This window comes from Macaca nemestrina, chromosome X (genome assembly GCF_043159975.1).
Source record: "Macaca nemestrina isolate mMacNem1 chromosome X, mMacNem.hap1, whole genome shotgun sequence".
NCBI lineage: Eukaryota > Metazoa > Chordata > Mammalia > Primates > Cercopithecidae > Macaca > Macaca nemestrina.
This window is the reverse complement of record NC_092145.1, coordinates 70,532,943-70,549,471: the sequence shown is the minus strand read 5'-3', so window position 1 is coordinate 70,549,471 and position 16,529 is coordinate 70,532,943. Positions and strand designations below refer to the sequence as shown.

Here is a 16,529-nt window from a genome sequence, read left to right as displayed (position 1 = left end):
TCTGAGAGTTTATCATGTGTTTCTGACACATCAAAATAGTATTCCACCAGACCCTTTTAAATAGTGATGGCAATTTATAAATGTTTTCTGAAAACAAAAATTAAATTAAAATCAATCTGCTATGGAAGTGAATTTCCCTGTTTGAAAGGGTCCCTGTTTTAAAAAGTCAACAACTTTTTTTAATGCAAATATATATGCTTTCTAGCTGACATCTGCGGACTATATTAAAGTATAATATACCTGTATGTGCCTATAAGCTAAGAAACCTTAGCTAAATCACAAACCACTCTCTCCTTCAGTTTTCTCACATGACAAAGGGGTTTTGTTACATGGGTCTCTAAGGTCCCCTCAATGTCTGTGACTCTATATTGAACACAATATAGTATTTTTTATGTTCAAGAAGGTACTTCAGGTCCCTGCTTATGTTTAGATCATCACTATAAGCATGGATCATAATGGCATCAGTTTTTTTATAAGTGTTCAGAGTTAGGAAACGAATTGTACTCTAGTTAGTTTCACCAAACCTAAGCAGGTTTTCCAAATGAAAATGTTTGTCCAATGCCCTTTTACCTTTTATTAATAATCCACACATGCCCATTCTCTAAAATGCAACATCTTTCAATTTTCAGCAGCAGTACCCTAAAAAGTTCCCAATATGAAAATGCAACTAGATGAGAAAAATCACTTTTCCCAGGAGACAGCCAACATAAAATGTTACACTGTATCCTAACAACTAATTACTGTGTCTTTCTTTCCCACTGGACTGTGGGCTTCTTAAATTCAGGTATTATACCACATTGATCTCTTTATTCCTAATGCTTAGCACAATACTTTTTTGATCTCATGAGAGCAGAGAAAGACAAAGAAATCTGCTCAATGTTATAAAAGAAACAGGAAAAAATACATACTTTTTAAAAGGAAGATAGTGTTTACCACCAACAAATAGGGCAACTGTGAGATGATGGATGTTAATTTGCTTAACAATAATAATAATTTTACAATGTATGTGAAAACACCCCATTGTACACCTTAAATATATACAATAGAAAAGAAAGATTTTAAAGTTAAAATTAATAAGAAATCTCAAAATTATTCTTAAATACAGTCTACAAAACAAAATATATATATCCCCACAATTTCTTTTTTTAAATATATAAAGGAAACAAGGAAACAGGAGATTCTGGCTAATGAAATTGTGTCAGCTTTGAATATAACTAACTTTGTGATAACGATATTTCTAAATAAAATAAGCAAATCTTCCCATACACTGTGAAGAATATAAACTTTTTCCATATTATCCACTGTCAGTATTTTTATTACACTGTGCTGAGTATGTGTTGTACTCAACACAAATAAAGGATACAATAACCCCTGAATATTAACTTAATGCTTGGCCATTTGCCTTTTTAAATAAAGACATATGTTCCTAGGACAACAACTACTACATATTATATCCCTGAATTATGACTACTGTGCCTTCACACAGACAATTTGTAATGCCCTGGTTGCCCATAAGAATCACCTGTAGCAGAAATATTTATTTACTACACTTGTTTGGGTCCCACCCTCAGAGATTGTGGTTCAGTAGAACTATAGGAGGACGTAAGCATGTGTATTTTTTAAGCCTCCCAAGTTGATTCAGACACATGGCCAGGATTGAAAAACAATATTTGGGTGCTTCTAAGATTCATAGTTATATAGATATATAATAGATATACACACAAATACATACACATATGTGCATACATGTGTGCACACACACATATACACATATGTGTATGTGTTTATATATAGTGACTTATTACTTTTATCATTTCTATGCCAATAGCTCTTTTTTACTCTCAAAGTATGTGATACCCTCCTGTGTCGCCATTTCCAATACTTATTCTGTCTTACTCCATCTGCTCCCTGCCCCATTCTTGTCTATTGCCTAAAATTTCTCAGCCATCCCGAGGCTATGTTTATTGATTTTTTACTATTATAATGTCCTTTTTTGTCAACTGAAACTCTCTTTCTTCCCTCCACCTCCCTTTCTTCAGGTTCTGCACCATTCCAAAAGCTTGACAGTAACAACAATCTAGCCTGAAATAGGTGGTAATGTACTTACAAGTTATTTATTTCTTTTTTCCTAAGAATAAATCATCCTTGAAAAATCTCCCTATCCTGATATGATAAAGTTGTGCTATATCACCTTATCTTCCCATATATACACTCTTATTATTCACCCAGCAAATCAACATTCGTTAAGCACATATCCTATTATCAGACACTGTGCTGCACACTGGGGATACAGAAATAAACTGTGAATTTGAGGATAGACAACTTTGTCAGAAACATCACATCCATCAAAGAAACAAAAAGCTACAAGTATGCTATGGGCTAAATTATGTCCCCTAAAAGTTAATATATTAAAGTCCTAACTCCCAATACCTCAGAACATGACTGTATTTAGGGATAGGACCCTTAAGGAAGTAATGAAGGTAAAATGAGGCCATATGGGTGGGTTCTAATCCAATATGACTGACATCCTTATAAGAGGAGGAATTCAGAATACCTACACCCACAGAGGAATGACCACGTAAAGGCACAGGGAGAAGACTCATCTATAAGCTAAGGAGAGACGATTCAGAAAAACCAACCCCGCCAACACCTTGATCTCAATCTTACAGAATGCAGCATCTTGGGAAAATAAATTTCTGCTGTTAAAGCCACCCATCTGTGGTTATTTGGTTAGGGTAGCCCTAGCAAACCTACACACGGTACATAATCTTAGTTGATCTTTGAAAACAATGTTGCTACTGTGAAATGAAGATTTAATAATCTCCAAATAAGGACCCCTAGTCTTTCTATATCAAATAACAAATCTGAATCTGAGGCCAGGAAGACTATGAATTAGGTTTTATTATTTTTTCGCAACCATAAAGTAATCAGTGATATATAGAAGAAGTATGAAGGCTCAACCACAACCAAAATAGTATGCTCTGACCTCTATAATCTGTGATCATCTTTTTAATCCAGAGGGCCAACAGTGCTGTAACACTGGGAAAACACACTGTTAAAGTACAAAATGAACTGTCAAATCTACTATTGCTCCATTCATTTGATAACTGATTTGTTTAGGAAGATGAAATCACCTGTTAATTGAAAAGAGAAAAAGCTGATGACAACCTAATAGCAATACACTATAGCTCAATTACAACAGTTTTCATATGACTGTGGAACTAACCTCCAGAAAACAAATCAAAACAAAAGAAGTATTTTTAAAGCCTGAACTTGTTCATTCTTATTTAATAATAAAACATTCATCTATTCAAACATCTGCTTTATTTGTAGGTACACAGGCCAGTTTGCTGAAAAGATCACCCTAAAAATCCAAGAATCATTTAGTTGTGGATTTGTTGAAACATATATGCAAAGACCCAGAAGAGCAGCTTGATATACCCTTCTCATTCACTGAATAATATCGGGTCAGTGAAAACCATGTCAAATATTAGCAAACTTTGAAAGAAAGCTAAGGGTAATATCAATATAAATGCCAAAATGCCACGAGGGTGAACTAAGCACATCAAAATTATGTACACAATGGAAGGTATCTGCAGAAGACTTAGGTTTGTAAAAGTTTGCATTGATGACTGAAAACCAAAGAATGCTGGCAAACTAGTTCCCACTTGGTTTGGTTTATTCTACTTACGAGGGTCAGCTCCTTAGTTCCCTCATCTACAAATTGGCAATAATACCTACTCTACTTCAGATCTCAGTCATACGGATCAACTGAGAACTCTGAAACCCACAAAACATCCATAAAAATTGAAGTTACTGAACTTATTTGTACAGATGTTCCTGGACTTATGACAGTGTTGTCCCAATAAACCTATTGTAAGTTGAAAATGCACTTTCAGCTTACAGTGAGTTTATCCAAACATAATCCTATTTTAAGTTGAGGAACATAATGAATATCACTTTTGTATCACTATAAAGTTGAAACTCATAAGTTGAACCATCCTGAGTCAGAGACCCTCTGTACCACTTATCTTTGCATACCTGATGGTGCAGCATAACTCCACTTTATAGTGGCTAACCAACATTTTTTAGTTGAACAATAATTATTCATCTGAGAGTTTTGCATACCTATAGGACAAAGGTTCCACTTTTTTAAGTAACTGAATAGAAATTAGAAGTAAACACCAGCATTGCAAGAGAAAAAATACTGAAGCATAGTAAGGCTAAATGTGCATCAGAATAGAAAGACAAATAGAGGAAAAAAATATACACCATACAGGAAGCAGGCATTCTCAGCTTGAAATAGTTCCTACCCGTGGTTCCACTGAGTCTAAGTAAAACACACATGTAAAAAAGTATTTTTGAAATAATTCTTAAGAGATATATGTCAAGAATAGTTTTTAAAATAAGAAATTCACGGCTTAAAACTATCAGGATATCAGATTTGTTTTTCAAAATATACATTTTCAGATAACTATGACACTTATATCTATGCATAATAAAAATATAAATCACTTTAGAGACTAAACATGTTGCTGACCTTGCACTAATGTAATCAACAAAGAATCTAATTGCTAACTGAATCTTCTTTGAAATTTTAAAGATATTGATAGCATTAAAAATATGTATTTTATTTCAGGAAAAACAGATACTGGGTAGAGTTTAAAAAAAAATACAAATGGATCATAAACTACCAAATATAATATAAGACAGCTATGCTTATTTTGACAACAAATAAAAAATTAACTCATGTCAGCCAACTACTAAAGGACACAAATCATAACATACTTTTTCTAACCTTGACATTGAAAGAAGCAGGAGACTAGGTGGTGAAATGTGGTATTAGATATAGTTTACCAGCGGCCTGTTACCAAATACTTACCATCACAGAGCAGTCTCTACAATCCTACACTATTTTAAAATGGTTAAAAAAAAAAAAAAAAAAGGCCAACCACAAAAAAAAAAAAAAACACGGCAATCACGAAGAAAAAAAAAATCCTAGCTATATATTTAAAAATTTTAAGGGATAAATATATATAGTGTTTTTAATCACTCATATAGTTTTATCAACACAAATTGAGTACTTTAACCATCACACACCCAAAGTACATGGTTTCAAGTCCAGATAACTCAGGCCACAAACTAAATCAAATCCTTGGAAGTGATTCTAGGTCCTTTACTCTCCAAAATTTCACACTCTACCTTTTAGCCACTGAAGTTGATTGCATAAGGTAGATCATATAAGTAACTAGCACTGTATACTTTTACTGCCTTTCCACTGAAAACTGAATTTCCTGACTTATCTTCTGTTAAAATTATAAAGGTAAATATTTGCCAATCATCCTGTGTATGTGTCCTTGAGTTTATGCACCACACACACTGTTCCCCTGTGGTGTGAGGCATGATGTCCTTGTGAATTTATTAATGCTAAAATATAATAAGCAGCCTTCTCCACTGTCTTTAATAGTTCCTTATACTCCTTTATCTTTTATAAACTGGCAACATTAATATTACTATGCCTATTAGTCCGTATGATCTGTAGACAAATCTCTAGATAATGGTTTTGATAGTTTACATTTAATTATACTCAAAATTACAATATATTATTAATATTAAGTAAAATGCAAAAGCTACAAAGACAACATTGCATCTCTCATCTTGTCAATCAAAATTAAAAGTGTTGTTACATGGTTACTATCTGCAGAAATAGTTACATAGAACATTTCAAAGGATAGTTTTAGACAAACCCAATTTAAATCCTTCTGCTGGTTTCTACTGAGCTAATTCCAATTATGAACAAGTTTTGGTGGAGGGGTCATCAAAGTTGATTTCATCCACAACCAAACAAAAAAAGGATAATGTTTTCCTTATCTTCTACTTCTTCGGGTCTACACAACATATCTGACCGAAAAGGAAGCACACTGCCCTAAGTCTTGATTCCGCTACTAGCTAGTTTTATCACCTAGTATAAATCACAGACTCTCCAGGTTTCATACAATGAAGTATTACATAATATCTCTGAGGTTCTTCCCAGCTTAAAAAATCTGTAACTCTATGAAACTATCTATAGAAATAACAACCATGAAATAACAACACAAATGGAGATGCTGATTTAGTCAGACTCTCCCTAAAAGTCTTAAGAATACTCTCTGTAAAACTAGATCTTGTAAAATAAGACTCTAGTATATAGGCATTACATAGAATGGTCCAATGGCTAAGCAGTCTTTAAAACTAGTTAGAAACTTCTGAAATAATTTACATGTAATCCTTTCTAAAAGCCAGGAAATGGATTTTAAATGATTTCAAGTTATGCTTATATAGTTCAGTATTTCCAAGTCAGATATCCTTTCTACCCTGAGGTTGAAGATAATCTTCTCAAAGGATTCTATATTTAAGTATAATAATTCAGTTACTCATACACTGGCAAGTGAAAATTTTATCCATTACACTTAAAAATTCAATAGCATGTAAATTATGTCTCAATAAAGCTGTTTATTTTAAAAAATGCATGCATAAGTATTTCTGTCAGGAAAACCTGTCCTATATTTTAAACTGCAGTTGAGTTATTAATAATTCCATTTGCCTATTACCAACTTACCTGAATATGTTTGCTTGATAGGAGCTTTTCTCCTTTCCCTTTATTCTTTTTCCTTATATGCTAAAAATGAGGCTTAATAAATTAACATAAATACTTACATGACAAGAATCTGCTTCTCCCTCTTCCATTGGCTCATCAACCATTTTAAGACCATTTACCTGAAAAACATTGTTCAAAAATTGAGGTTCAAGAGTATTAAAACAAGAGTGATAACTAAGAAAAATATAACCCTAGGCATTTCCTTCCACAATCTAACAAGATCCACACTTACTGAAAAACAAAAGGACAAAGGACACATAGAAGTACTTAGAAAAGGAACACTATTAACATGGTTCCCAGATTCTCCTTGAGAAACTTTGATTTTCAGAGCTTTATGCTTAATTTCATATTGTTTACAGATCTGCAATAACAGATAACTATACACTAAGTATATAACCTATGTACTTTCATTAAATTGTCCCCAACCAAGTATTTATGAAAGGAAAAAAAAGCCACAGAAATCTACCTACCATGGGGGTATATTCAAAGCAAATTATAAGAAGAAGAGTTATATATAATTGCACTGTTGTGAATTCCTCTTTCATTCAGTTAATTAAACATCATAAGATACTATAAAGAAGAAAGAATAAACTATAGGAGAAAGATATAAGTAATCATGGAAACAAAATAATTCAACATGCAGAGCTCAGTAGGTAATACTACTCACTTTTTAACCACTAATTCAAGAAACAGTAGAGGACTTAGATCAAGGTTCTACAAACTATAACCCACGAGCTAAATCTGACCTCCTGTCCGTTTCTGTAAAACTTTTACTAGAACACAGCCAGACCCATTTTTTCCATCTTATCTATGGCTGCTTTTGCACTACAACAGCAGAGTTGACAAGTTGTGACAGAGACCCTATGCCTGCAAAGCTTAAAATATTTCCTATCTGCACCCTTACAATCTGCCAAACACTGACCTGAGATGTTTGAAAATTAGGTAACAGGAAGACGACCTAGATAAAAAGGATTTTTACCACTGCCTATTTGTAAGTCAACAGAAAAAAAAATTAAAAAGTAAATTAGAGTTTCTTGTGACAGTCAAAATGAAATAAGCTCATAAGCCTATCTCTCCCCTGATTATAAACTAAAATCCTTATATAGAATACAAAAAGAAACTACCTAAGAATTCCTAAAATGAAACAATAACAAATTAATTAGGGAAAATCAAAATTTGAAAACTAACTCTGATGAATTCCCTAGGTTTATTTTCCACCTTTATCTCCTGAATTTGACCCGAGGAGAGAATAAGTCACAAGATTACACAGTAGACATCAACAAAAATTCCAAGGAAAATCCCATTTTCTATACAAAGGACCAGGAAAAGACGTACTTTTGAGCCTGTAAACATAAGGAGAATCCAGGATTCTCCATGTACACACTTTCTCTTTTTTGATGCTGAGCCCAACTCCAAGGCAAGCCCTGATCAACAGAAAATCCATCTTTTTGGCCAGAGGAAGCAGGAAAAGAGGTCCCTATTATAAGAAAAATGTGAGGGTAATCCCTGTTATTTTTTTTTTCACTCTCTTCTTTACTTCATCCAAAAGGCAGCTCCAATAGTGTAAAGTTATATTACAGCATAAAAGGCTAAGACTCTGAGAGAAACTCATATTTCTGGCCAGCAGAACAGAATAAAGGGCCCATGGGAATTGAAGAATCTGAAAGAAATCAGAGACGACAGAATGAAGACAGCAGATCCCTAATTCTGTATATGAACCAACACAAGTCCTGGTCACAACAACAAACTGTATGTGTGCAGAAAAGCCTAAAGAAACATAACAAAGTCTTTGAGTACTGAACTACAATACCTATAATTGCTCGTCTCAGACTAACCACTGAATTAGCACATCCAATGAGTGGCACATGCAGAGTGCTGACCCAAACTCTCCGAAAACTGAATTAACATTGGAACCATTATCCAGAGAGGACAAGACATAACTTTGGAGTTAACCTAACTAGGTAGACTGCCTGCTGAAACAAACAAACAAATCATCAACAAGTATCAACTCCAAGATGGCTCCAAAGTTGAACTATCTGACAAGAATCTTAAAGCAGGTATTATAACTATGCTTTTCTGGATAAAAATAAACACACCTGAATGAAATGATAAAAGGTTCTCAGCAGAGAAATAAAAACTATAAAAAAAAGTAATTCTAGAACTAAAAATCATAATATATGAAAAATTTTAAAAATAATGGATAGGCTCAATAAAAGAATGGAGGTGGCTGAGGAAATAAAGTTTAAGACAGATTAACAGATGTCATCCAATATGAAGACAGTGAAAATGATGAAAAATAAACAGAGCCTCAGAGACATATGAAACACTATCAGACATTCTAAAATCCATGTCATTAACATCCCATAAAATAACAGAGTAATACTGAAAAAATCACTTAACAAAATAAAGCCAATCCCATTCATATGAAATAATGAAAACAGGGAAATGTATAGAGACAGAACGCAGACTAATGTTTGGTTAGGGGTGAGGTATGTTGAGACACAGGTCATAGCTAAAGGGTACAATGTTCCTTTTTGATGTGATGAACTTTTAAAATTCACTGTTGTGATAGTTGTATATATTTGTGAATATAATAAAAAGTATTGGACTGTATATTTTAAATGAGTGAATTATATGCTATGTGAATTTTATCTCACTAAAGCTGTATTTTCAAGAAAAATAATGGCTGAACATTTTCCAAATTTGGAAAAAAAAAATACAGTTTCAAGAAGGTCAGTAAACCCCAAACAGAATAAAATTAAAGAAATCCACCCCAAGACACGTCTTAAGTAAACTACTTTAAACCAAAGGAAAAATTGGTAAAAAATATTGAAAGGAGTGAGAGAAAAACCACACATTACACAAAGGGGAACACCAAACTGAAAGACTGCAGATTTCTCATAAGAAATCATGGAGACCAGAAAACAGAGAACATTAACCTGAAATCATTGGAAACATATTAAGACACAAATCTGTACATACATTTTTACAGCAGCTTTATCATTGTCATAAATCAGAAACAATCAAGATGGTCTTCAACTGATGAGTGGATAAATAGAATACTACTTTTTACTCATCAATAAAAAGAAGAGAACTGTTGATACTTGTAACAACATCGATGAATCTTAAAAGCATTTCTGCTAACTGAAAGAAGACAAATCCAAAAGGCTAAATATTATATGACTTCATGTATAAGATACTTTGAATAAAGCAAAACTGTAGGGAAAGAATTAAGATAATTGGTTCAACTGGTTGGGGGTAAAGGAAGATATCACTCAGCAATTAAAAAGAATAATATATTGATACATTCAACAACATGGATGAATCCCAAACACATTGTAAAGAAAAGGAGCAAGATTCAAAAGGCTACATTCTGTAGGATTCCATTTATATGTTATTCTGGAAAAGGTAAAACTAAAAGGAAAGGAGAAGAAATTAGTGGGTGCAAGGAGTTAGGGATAGGGGAGAGGCTGACTACAAAGAGGCATCACATGGGAAGAGTGTGTGTATGTGTGTGTGTGTGCTGGGGAGGGTGGGTTATCGAACTACTCTTTATCTGGATTGTGGTGATGGTTACACAACTCTATACATTTTTTAATCTCAGAACTCTACATGAAAAAGAGCGAATTTTACTATATGAAAAATTAGAAACTAATTTATTAAAAAGTAAATTAGCATTATTTACTCAACTAGCATCTTTATTCTAAAAAAATCTCATTGAAAACCAGCAATGGTCAATAAAGTCAGTAATGGTGTCTACTTTGCTAACAGATCCATCAGTCATTATCTTATTTGATCTCTCTGCAGCATGTCACAGGTGACCACTCTCCTATTTGAGTCTTTAGCTTCTGTAACACCATACACTCATTTTATTTTACTCCAATTTCCTTTGCTGCTTTTTTTCAATACCCTGGAAACACTGTAATTCCTCAGGAAATGGACTAGGATCACCTTCGCATCCCACTCCACATTCTTTGCCCAGGCAGCTAATTTACTAACATGATTCACGTTTACTCAGTGACTAACTCTCAGTTCCTGATCCATATATCCAACTGCATATTTGACATTTCCACATGTTTATCTCAGATGTCTCTCAAAAATAACCAATACAAAAAGGAATTCTTGACCCCTGCTTCATATCTGCTCTTTCTTCAGGGTTTCCCATTTCATTAAATGATAACATCATCTACCACCTTAGCTCAACAAAACAGATTATGTGAGATTAAAAAAAAAAAAAAAAAAAACTGTGACAGATTCATCGTAAGCATATAGAAAGAAGAGCATTCAGAAAAACAGTGCAGAAATCAATATTAAGACAGAATTGTGATAATTAAATTTTTGCCATAAAATGACTTTCAGAATTATCCATAGAAAAAAGGATTATGCATAGAAAGAGGATTATCCATAAAAAAAGAAAAATATTGCTTTCCTCTGTTACCTTAGTTACTGGTTACTTCCTATTCATACCATCTTATGACTAATTTATCATGAAGCTGTGGGTCTGAAGGAACTAGAAATAAAATGAATGTGAATGAGTCAAGAAGATCACTCTATCCTGGAAATTATTTCAGTCAGAAATGGCCTTTAGAAACAGAACACTCCATTACTCCCATCTCATCTACCCTCAAGGTACCAGGTTTTCAGTATAAGAACATTCATCCTACGGAGAACCACACTGGATATTCATTGATATTTACTAAAATTTAAATCATTTTCATCCACATAAAAACAAAAATAATTTCTGAATTCTCTGGGACAATAAATCTTTATTTCAAAAATAAAATTTGTAATTTAAAAAGATAAGCAGACATGCTGCTTTCCCCTTTAGTGCCAAATGGTAAGAAAAAAAAATCTACATATGATTCTGGAATGTTTACCAGCAATAATAAAGGTAGTAATAGTTTACTCACATATTTCAAAATCCGAGTGAACAGACTCTCATACCAGGGCTTAGAGAATAATACTTTAAATATTATTTTCACATTTTATCAGAAAAGACTTAAATCACTTCCAAGTATGCTGGACAAACAGAAATACTAAACTGAGTTGCTGTACTCATCTGATCTCAGAAAATCGCATAGCAGTTCGAATCTATTGCTTTCTTACTACTATTGATCAAAGCAACTCATCAAGGAAAACTGAACTGAGAAATTAAAAAAAAAAAAATCCCTTTCAGATCCTTGGAATTGGAGGTGGTATGGGATAGTGAACATATGAATACATATAGTTTAGTAAAAGAGTTTACTGTTATCTATGATACATAAACCTGTTCCTTAGTGTTACACAAAAGGAGGAATTTAACAGAGCTAATAGCTTGGTGCTGGAAGATATATTGAAACTTAGAAGTAGGTCCACATCTAACAAGAATAAAATCTACTTTTTCCTTATTTGTGTGCACCTCTGAAGAATAAAGTAGAGAGGTACACCTTTCTGAAGAAGATAGTAGAGAGATACACAAATAAGAACTAGACAGAAAGCGAGAATAAATATAGGTGATGTAAATGATTAACAAAACATACACAGGACAGCAGTTTCCACAATACATTTGACCGGATTATATATTTTCAGGTATTCTCCAGGATCTCCAAAATCAACCTATTAAAAAAAAATATTGGCCAGGCACAGTGGCTCATGCCTGTAATCCCAGCACTTTGGGAGACTAAGGCAGGTGGATCACCTGAAATGAGGAGTTCGAGATCAGCCCAGCCAACATGGTGAAACCCATCTCTACTAAAAATATAAAAATTTAGCTGTACGCAATGGCACACGCCTGTAATCCCAGCTACATGGGAGACTGAGGCACAACTGCTTGAACCCAGGAGGTGGAGGTTTCAGTGAGCCGAGATCGTGCCACAACACTCCAGCTTGGATGGCACAGTGAGAATCCTTCTAAAAAAAAAAAACAAAAACAACAACAACAAAAAAAACACCACTATAGTTATTTAGTACCTAATGTTAAAAATATACTTAAGAAGGTGACATTCTAAAGAAAATATCTCTCAAATAAGCTTTACATTTACATATTAGTCACTGATAGCTTTTGTAAAGAAGAGTTCTTCTATTCAATTTTTTCACTTTATTTAAATAACATAAGTAAATTAGAGCTAAACATAAAGGTGGGTCGATATCTACCTAAAATAAAGATCTGGCTGGGCATAGTGGCTCACGTCTGTAATCCCAACACTTTGGGGGGCCGAGGCAGGTGGATCACCTGAGGTCAGGAGTTCAAGACCAACCTGGCCAACATAGTGAAACCCCATCTCTACTAAAAATGCAAAAATTAGCCAGGTGTGGCAGTGTGCACTTGTAATCCCAGCTACTGGGGAGGCTAAGGCAGGAGAATAGGAGAATTGCTTGAACCTGGGAGGTGGAGGTTGCAGTGAGCCAAGATCACGCCACTGCATTCCAACCTGGGCAACAGAGTGAGACTCCAGCTCAGAGGCTAAAAAAAAAAAAAAAAAAAAAAAAAAAAAAAAAAAAAAAAAAAAAAAAAAAAACTATGCCTGTATATTAAGCCCAGGACAAAATAAAACACAGAAAGAAACCTACCAATTGAGCAATGTGCTGGACACTCTAAGATGGGTCCCCATGATCCTCACCTCTTGCTGTTTACGCCCTTCTATAATCCCCATCCCCTTGAATGTGAACATGGCCTATCACTGAATTCCAACCAATAGAATATGGCAAAGGCGATAAGATTTTACATATATGGTTACACTATGTCATATAAGACTCTAGAGGCTCTCCTTGCTGGCTTGATTGAAGTAATTAAGTGACCATGTTGAGACAGTCCACATAACAAGGGACTGTGGCCATCCTCTAGGAACTACAGGCAGCCTCTAGGAGTTGAAAGCAGCCTCCACTCAACACTCAGCAGGAAGCCAGGGACCTCAGTCCTGCAACCACAAGGAAAGGAACTCTACCAAGAATCTGAGGGAGTGTAAAAGTAGATTCTTCCCCCAGTCAAGCCTCTATATAACAATGCAGAACAGCTCAAACCTTGATTACATTTTTGTGGGAATCTAAGCAGAGGACCAAGCTGACCCATGTGTTGATCACAGCTTTGTGAGGCCCTAAGCAGAGGATCTAGTTGAGCCATGCCCAGATTCCTGATCCATAGAAACTGTGAGATAATAAATGTGTCTTGGTAAAGCTGCTAAATTTATGGTAATTTTTTGCAGCACTAGCTAATACAATCAAAAGTGTCAATGACAGAAAATTCTCCCCTGAAACAGACTTTCTAGAGACATATTTTACAGTTTAATTGTTTTAAAACAGATCTTTTCTTATTAAACTCACATATTTGTTCTCATCTGGTAGAAATAAAACTATAAACTATACACCAGTAAGTGACCTAGGACAAATGTTTAAGTGGGGCCAAATTTTTAATTTTAGTTTTAATAAACTTAAAATTGAACAGTTCTATTTTTGTCCTTTAATCCTGCTTTCTGAAAAAAATCAATCACTAACTTAAGTACAGTATAGAGAACATAATTTCTTTTTTTTTTTTTTAAGTTCTGGGATACATGTGATGAACATGCAGGTTTGTTACACAGGTATACATGTGCCATGGTAGTTTGCTCCACCTATTAACTCACCATCTAGGTTTTAAGCCCCACATGCATTAGGTATTTGTACTAATGTTCTCCCCGCCCTTTTCCCGCCAACCCCTGACACACCCCAGTGCGTGATGTTCCCCTCCCTGTGTCCACGTGTTCTCATTGTTCAACTCCCACTTATGAGTGAGACCATGCGGTGTTTGGTTTTCTGTCCCTGTGTTAGTTTGCTAAGGATGATGGTTTCCACCTTCATCCATGTCCCTGCAAAGGACATTAACTCATTCTTTTTATGTCTGCATAGTATTTCATGGCATGTATGTGCCATATTTTCTTTATCCAGTCTATCATTGATGGGCATTTGCGTTAGTTCCAAGTGTTTGCTGCAATAAATAGTGCTGCAACAAACATGTGTATTTATATATAGTGTTTACATATAATGCTGCAATAAATAGTGCTGCAATAAACATTCATGTGCATGTGTCTTTATAGAATGATTTATAATCCTTTGGGTATATACCCAGTAATGGGATTGCTAGGTCAAATGCTATTTCTGGTCCTAGATCCTTGAGGAATCACCACAAGAACATAACTTCATATTCCTTTAACAATCAGGGATATCTTAATATCTTAAGAACTAACCCTCTCAACATGAATTATCAACAGCATGGCTTTGTTGCCATGAAAGATGAAATGCAAACTAAATGCAGAATATATCTTGGAATTTACTTTTTCAAAACAATTCCACCATACATAAGGATGTGGAGAAATTGGAACTTCTGTGCACTGTTGGTGACAACGTAAAATGGTATAGCTGCTATGAAAACCAGTATAGCAATTCCTTAAAAATTTAAAATAGAATTACCATATGACCTAGTAATCCCACTTCTGGGTATAGAATCAAAACATCAAAAGCAGGGTCTCAAAAAGATATTTGTACACCTATGTTCATAGCAGCATTATTTACAAATAGCCAAAAGGTAAAAGCAACCCAAGTATTTATCGACAGATGACAAGTTAAACAAAATGTGATATATACATACAATGGAATATCATTCGACCTTAAAAAGAAAGGAAATTCTGACGCACACTGCAACATGAACCATGATGATATTATAAGAATTGAAATAAGCCAGTCATAAAATGACAAATACTATATGATTCCATTTATATAAGGTATCTAGAATAGTCAAATTCATAGAGATGGAAAGTAGAAAGGTGGTTGCTAGGGCTGGCAGAAAGGGGAGAATGGAAAGCTTTTGTGTAACATGTAAAGAGTTCCAGTTTTGCAAGATAAAAAGAGTACTGTAGATTGGCTGCACAATAATGTGAATGTATTCAACACTTTTGAACTGTTTTCTTTAAAATGGTTAAGATGGTAAATTTTATGTTTCATATATATATATATTTACATATATGACAATTTAAAATTGTAATGCTAAAAATAAGATTAGTAATACACTGTATCAGGTAAATTTCTTGTCATGTGCATCTAGACTTAAAGCTCCTTGAGGAATGATGCTGTGTTTCATTCATTAGGCAGGCATAGTATGTCATGAAAACAACAATTCTTCAGTGTCAAGCAGACCAAGATTCAAACTCTAAAGCTCTACTTTTACTGCCTTTGAAAAGTTTATTAAGCTTTCTTAGTTGCGATTTCTTCATCTGTAAAATAAGCAACCTAGGATTGTCAGGATTCATACAATGTTCCTAAAGCAGCTGGCACAGTGTCTGACATGTGCTCAATAAATGCCTGATGGGGGAATATTTTTCTGACAAAAACAGAACACAGAAAAAAACATATAAAAACATTTTAGCTAATAAGTCATCAGAGGTGAATAATGATCCCTGTATAGAGAATAATAAATCTGTGAATCAAAACTTACTGCCATATCATTATCATAATAGTATTGACTCAATAGTTTTAGTTTAGTTTTTTATTTCATTTATTTATTTTTTGAGATAGGATGTCACTCTGTCGCCCTAGGCTGCAGTGCAGTGGCAGTGCGATCACAGTTCATTGTAACCTCGAACTCCTAGGCTCAAATAATCCTCCTGCCCCAGCTTCCCAAAGCACAGGGATTACAGTCATGAGCCACAGTGCCCAGCCCTAGTTTAGTTTTGATATGTCATACCGTTGTGGAAAGATCACTTTTAAAATTATGATAGAATCACTTTTGGTCAATGTGAAATGAATCTACCAAACCAACCCATAAAGGTACATACATATTCATGAACATACTCCTTGCTTTAAGAAATACATACAAATTGGAGAGAAATAAAAAAGTATCTTTGTATATTTTTACTATAACATACTTTATCAATTTATCTAACAG

General features: G+C 34.2%; 1 protein-coding gene across 8 annotated transcripts in view; it reads right to left on the bottom strand.

Annotated features, from left to right (window-relative positions):
- LOC105483642 (ribosomal protein S6 kinase A6) overlaps nt 1-16,529 on the bottom strand; it is a 130,294-nt gene that overhangs the window by 99,645 nt on the left and 14,120 nt on the right. For 6 of the 8 annotated variants that reach the window (XM_011744603.3, XM_071088618.1, XM_011744594.3 and 3 more), the window contains one exon: nt 6,697-6,756. In XM_011744603.3, coding sequence (XP_011742905.1) covers nt 6,697-6,756 — 60 coding nt within the window. Of the gene's footprint in view, nt 1-2,986; nt 3,104-6,696; nt 6,757-16,529 lie in introns of those variants that run through there. The other 2 variants (XM_071088619.1, XM_011744602.2) reach the window with 1 other exon arrangement.